Genomic DNA, 6,000 nt, shown 5'->3' on the forward strand with positions numbered 1-6,000 from the left:
AACTTCTGGGAAGGGAAGGATTGATGCTCCTTGCAGACAGCTGGTCATTTGCATCCTTTTAGAGAGTCCTTCAGGCCACTTGGAGGTTTAGCCATGTCTCTCTCTCTCCTCTCTCTCTCTCTCCCTCCATATGATATTTTTATATTTATTTCTATAAAACTGGTTCTTCTCAGCCGCACCTGAGGGGTGCAAATGGGTGTGGAGCCTCCTCGGAACTATTGAAAGGACTGTATTGTACAACACAGAAACTTCCTAACAGTGAGGACAGTTAACCAGTGGAACAGCTTGCCACCAGAAGTCGTAGGTGTTTCATCAGTGAAGGCTTTTTAAGAAGAGATTGGACAGCCACTTGTCTGAAATGGTATAGATTCTCCTGCTTGAGCAGGGGGCTGGACTAGAAGACCTCCAAGGTCCCTTCCAGCTCTGTTCTGATTGATTTTTACAGTAAATAAGAGAGGCAAACAGGAGCATCCTCAGGTAAATCATCACAGCACGAGCATCATGAGGTAAATTACAGATAGCACCACGGGGGGGAAAAGGCGGGAAACAAGGAAACTCCCCCTTCACTCTCACAGCAGCCAATCACAGCTCAGATTCCCTCATGCAGTGGCCAGCTCTCTTTAACCAATTAGCTATGAGCGTGTGTTCTTACTCACGGTCCAATCCTTCACTGCGCCAGCTATTAAATTTTAAATATCTCAAAAAAGGTTTATTTGGTACTTGTTGGCTGAAGTGGTGGAATAGAAGGACCATGAGCCAACCCATGTAGTCCTCTACTTACGATCACCACTGGGCCCAAAATTTCTGTTGCTAAGCCCTTAGCAGTTGTTAAGATAATTCTGCCCCACTTTATGACCTCTCTTGCCTCAGTGGTTAAGTAAATCACTGTGGTTGTTAAATTAGTAACATGGCTGTTAAGCGAATCTGGCTTCCCCATTGACTGTCCTTGTCAGATGGTTGCAAAAGATGATCACACGACCCTGGGACACAGCGGCCGTTATAAATATGAACCACTTGCCAAGCATCTGAATTTTGATCACATGACCACGGGGATGTTGCAACGGCCGTGTGAAAAACAGCCATAAGTCACTTTTTTCAGTGCTGTTCTAACTGTGAACAGTCACTAAATGAACTGTTGTAAGTTGAGGACTACCTGTACCTTTGTATTCAACTCTATATTGTCAACAGTGTGCCATAGCTCTACTTGGCTGCCCTGTGGCTGATGGGGAGAGCCATCAGCCTAATTTCCCCATGCCACCCCAGATCAGGGGTCTCCAACCTTGGCAAGATGTGTGGACTTCAGCTCCCAGAATTCCCTGGCCAGGCAATTCTGGGAGTTGAAGTCTGCCTCGAGCAATTTCAACCAAACTTGGTACGCAGATTACTTCCCTCTGGAAACAAACATCGTGGAGGGTGAGACACCCCTAAAACCCCTCAGGGTGTGTGTTCTGTTAAAATACAGCCTGTTGTGCCCTAAAATGGCTTCTACCGTACTGCCTTAAAATGGTTTCTAGTGGACAGCGCTGTGGAGTTGCCATGATAACAGCTTCACAGAACTCCACAAGGGGGCTGCCTCTGGTAAAGGGGAAAGTCCAACTTTAGAAATTGTGGCAACGTTCATGGAAGGAGGGTTGGGATAAATAAATACCTGGGCAGCACCGAATTATCAGCTACTACTGAAATAAATATGTTTTCCTCCTTATCCTGGGGGAATGGGCCACTAGGTGTCATCAGAGAGCTTTCTTTCAGAATGCTTAGCACAGTGTTTCTCAACCTTGGCAACTTGAAGATGTCCGGACTTTAACTCCCAGAATTCCCCAGCCAGCATTCGCTGGCTGGGGAATTCTGGGAGTTGAAGTCCGGACATCTTCAAGTTGCCAAGGTTGAGAAACACTGGCTTAGCAGACATTACAGCTAATCATCAACTTACAATCACAGTTGAAAAGTTCATGGAGATTCTCAGTCATCCAGGTCATGGTTGTCCCCAAAATGCTTCTTTTTTTTTCTTTTTTCAAGAAGAACCTGGACTTTCTGGTTTTTCTTGGAAGATGTTTCGCTTCTCATCCAAGAAGCTTCTTCAGTTCTGATTGGATGGTGGGGAATGGACGGATTTACAGTACAGTACAATAGCAGAGTTGGAAGGGACCTTGGAGGTCTTCTAGTCCAACCCCCTGCTTAGGCAGGAAACCCTATACCGTTTCAGACAAATGGCTATCCAACATCTTCTTAAAGACTTCCAGTGTTGGGGCATCCACAACTTCTGGAGGTAACTTCTGTTCCACTGATTAATTGTTCTGTCAGGAAATTTCTCCTCAGTTCTAAGTTGCTTCTCTCCTTGAGGAACATGGGCCAGTCCTGGAGTCTGGGGAAGGCTCGGATGAGGGCTCTGTGTCGGAAACAGAGAGGGCACCAGGGCCGTCCGACAGTTATCAGTTGCCCTCGGAGTCAGAGATCAGTGAGGCAGAAGAACAGCTGGAGCCTGTTCCCAGTGCGCGCATGCACAGAGTTGCCAGACGAAGAGAACAGCTAAGGAACAAGGGGGGACCTGGGAGTAAAGCCACAGGTGGACGGTGAATGGCCCCTCCCATAGGGAATAAAGAGGAGCAGAGTTTGCAGGAGGCAATTAGTTCGCTTAATTAGTGTGAGGATTTGTTTGTGACTCTCAGAGACTCCTTGCCAAGTATTTTCTAGTACAACGTGGCATTTGGAAGATATCAGCCTGGCAGCTCTCCAAGCCTGCTAAGGTCTGTGGTTGTAAATTCACCCTTGAAAGACTGTCTGCCATATGAATGAGAGGAATTCATCGTAGCTTAATAAAAAAAGGGGGTTTTGGAGTCTGCTTCGTGACTTTATGAAGCCTAGCTCAGAGCAGGGAGAGGCAGCAGGAATTTTAGGAAAATTTTCATCCTTTGACTACTTAACCTGTAGCTGGTCCCGTGGCACGACAAAACCGCGCTCCACTAAAGCGCGCCCGATTAAACCGCGTCGCTGACGTCATCAGCAGGGCGACAACAGCGACCGCGGAGAAAAAAGGGCGCTTTAAATAGCGCTTTGAAAGCAAGCCGATTCAAGTTAAGGTAAGGGTTAGGTTTAGGGTTAGGTTTAGGTTTAGGGTTAGGTTAAGGGTTAGGGTTAGGCTTAGCGTTAGGTTAAGGGTTAGGTTTAGGGTTAGGTTAAGGGTTAGGTTTAGGGGGGTTAGGTTTAGGGGGGTTAGGTTTAGGGGGATTAGGTTTAGGGGTTCATTTTAGCTTTAGCGTTTACAGCGTGCTTTTTTCTCCGTGCTGTTGTCACGCTGTGATGACGTCAGCTACGCGGTTTCGTCGAGCGCGCTTTAGTCGAACACGGTTTTGTGGTGGAACCGCTGGTCCCAGGTTTCCTTTACGACGACGATCCAATTCCATACGAGTCTCTTGGGCTGACCCTGGCCTCCTTCTGCTTGCGTTACAGATGTCCCGCATGTACACGATTCCATTATACGAGGACCTCTGCACCGGCACCCTCAAGTCCTTCGCCCTGGAGGTTTTTTTACAGACCCAAGCCCAGCTCCACCCGAACCTGCGGAAAACCATCCATCAGATCCTGACCCAGGGCTTGAACCCACCACTTCTTGCCACGGACACGGCCGCTGTGGTGGCGGCGGCGGCGGCGGCGGATCCTCCGGGCTCCGAGCTTGAGGGCAGAGCAGCCGCGCACGGTGCCGTTTCTCTCAGGGACGTCAATGTGTCTGCTTAGCTCAATGCTGGACCTTGGAAGCTGGGAGGGGCCAGCCAAAAACGCCAAGTTAGGACTGCCCTCTCTTGCCCTTCGTGCCACTGCTGGGGTGGGGTGTGTGTGTGTGGGGGGGGTGTTGGGGGCTGGGTTTTTTGTTCAAAATCCCTCCCCAGGTGTGTACATCGAGAGTCCTACGTGCCTTCAGGTGCCTGACCCCTAGGCACAGCGAGATATCAGGGATGTATTTTTTTTCCTTTCCTAACTCTATAAGCAGCGACTGGGAACAAGCGATGGGTTGGGCTGGTTGCATCATGAATGTGGAACATCGGATTGCATTATTTTCTTTTTTTCTTTTTGTGCATCTGCCAACGAAGCGCAATTTCCAGCACTCGCTCGCCAAAGCCTGGCCTTGAAGGAGGCAGAATCCTCCCTGGTCCCAGGGCTGGAAGGGAAGGGGGGGAAAAAAAAACTGATTAGGATCATGGTAAATGTTGATGTCGGGATCTGTCCCGTTGTACGCTGCGCTCGTGACACCCCCCCCCCCCCGGAACCCTAAAGAATGAAACGTTTCTTCCAAGCGGTGTCTGCCGATTTCAGGACATGGGTTGGAAAAATGGGCCAGGGATGAAAAGAGATTTGGTTGTAGGGTGCGCAGGCTGAAGGTGTGTGAGCGCACAGCAGGCTTTATAGAGACGGGGGGGGGCACGGGGGGCAGAAGCCAACCCTTGGGAGTGGGGTGGTAGGAACGTGGGTGTTTAACACTGCTTTGCTTTCCTCGGAGACCAGCCAGCCCAACGGTTAACGGTGTAGTAGGCGCACAATTGCCCAGCAGGAACGGACGGGAAGGCCCTTGCGAGATTGCGCCACGATTATGTCAGTGGCCAGTCCCCAAATGCAACAGTACAATGTCGTTATTTCCTTTCCACCACGGGTAAAAATAGGAGTGTTAAATCTTTGCAAAAAAAAACACCAACCAGCCAGACAAAAGCCTTTCCTGAGGCTGCTGTAAACCTACTGACTTTGTCTTCGCATCTTTGTGGCGCTGTGGTCTTTGGATGGTGCCGCTGGTGGTTTCCAACCCCTTCGTTCATTTCTCCCCCCCCCCCCCCCCCCCCCGCGCACACGAGCTCACGCAACCCCCATTTCACGTGTTTTTAACCAAAGCAATTCTGGGATTTTCTTTCTGTGTTCAAGAGTAATATTTATTCTCCGTCCCAGTAAAGGTGGGCAGATAACCCCCTAGATACCACTCCAGCGTCCAGCTCCGGCAGAGAGGATGCGTGTCCGCTGCCTCCCACTTGGTGAAAACTGGTTCCTGGTCCCCCAAGGTGCTTCAATTGTCTGTTTCCCCCCTGAAATATCGTTTCATTTGGGGCTTCAGACAAAAGGGAGGACGAGCGATAATGAAGTCGGACTCCACAGTGGCTTGAGTTGGGTTGGGATCATTTGGCGTAGCGGTTCCGGAATTCCTCCGCCATTTGGAAATGTGCAGGGTTCCCATCTCCCCAGAAACCAGTGGTGGGATGCAACTGGTTCGGTGAGTGTGCGCTCTTTGCGTGCCTGCAGCATTAAAAAAACCTGACCTTTTAAAGCTTCGAAACTTACTTTCTATGTCAACGCCTGTGAGTAAAACAGCTGATTCACGGGAATCCGCTGTGCTGTGCGAATTAGCTGAGGTAAAAAACGGACATATAGGACAGGAAAGCGGGGGCAGCGGGGGGACAAATGCCCACCAGAACTAACGGTTCACCCGAACCGGCTGAATCCCACACCTTGCCAAAAATACCTTCCCGTTTTAAGGTGTTTTTGATTGGCAGCACTTTTGACGCCTGCTCCAGTCAGGCCACAACCGCAACCACTACACATCTTTCTACCATCCTGAGCTCTTGTTATCCTGCGTTTTTATTTTTATTTTCCAGGAGAATGTATGCAACCAGGGTGGAAATTCCTTGGAGATGTACCTGGATGCCTTACAATAACATCACTTATAAATGTTGAATTAAACGAATGTTTGCGACTTTGGGAGGTTTCGTGGCTTTTCCTCCCCGAGCCGTTGACGGCATCACAAGGACGTTGCAGGTAGTTCTCGACCTACGACCACAGTTGACCCCCAAACGTTCTGTCGCGAAGCAAGATAGTTGAGTTTTGCCCCCTTTTATGACCTTTCTTGCCACAGCTGTTAAGTGAATCACTACAGTTTTTAAGTTAAGTCACCCAGTTGTTCAGTGAATCTGGCTTCCCTCGGCTTGTCAGAAGGTGGCAAAAGGGGATCGCGGGACCGTCGTAAGT

General features: G+C 49.5%; 1 protein-coding gene across 1 annotated transcript in view; it reads left to right on the top strand.

Moving 5' to 3' along the window:
* Window positions 1-5,728, top strand: part of RNPEPL1 (arginyl aminopeptidase like 1) — a 29,161-nt gene extending 23,433 nt beyond the window's left edge. The window contains exon 11 of the mRNA XM_032225124.1: window positions 3,448-5,728. Coding sequence (XP_032081015.1) covers window positions 3,448-3,732 — 285 coding nt within the window. The 3' untranslated portion in view covers window positions 3,733-5,728. The remainder of the gene's footprint in view (window positions 1-3,447) is intronic.
* The last annotated feature ends 272 nt before the right edge of the window (window positions 5,729-6,000 follow it).

The sequence above is a fragment of the Thamnophis elegans genome, chromosome 10 (assembly GCF_009769535.1).
Source record: "Thamnophis elegans isolate rThaEle1 chromosome 10, rThaEle1.pri, whole genome shotgun sequence".
NCBI lineage: Eukaryota > Metazoa > Chordata > Lepidosauria > Squamata > Colubridae > Thamnophis > Thamnophis elegans.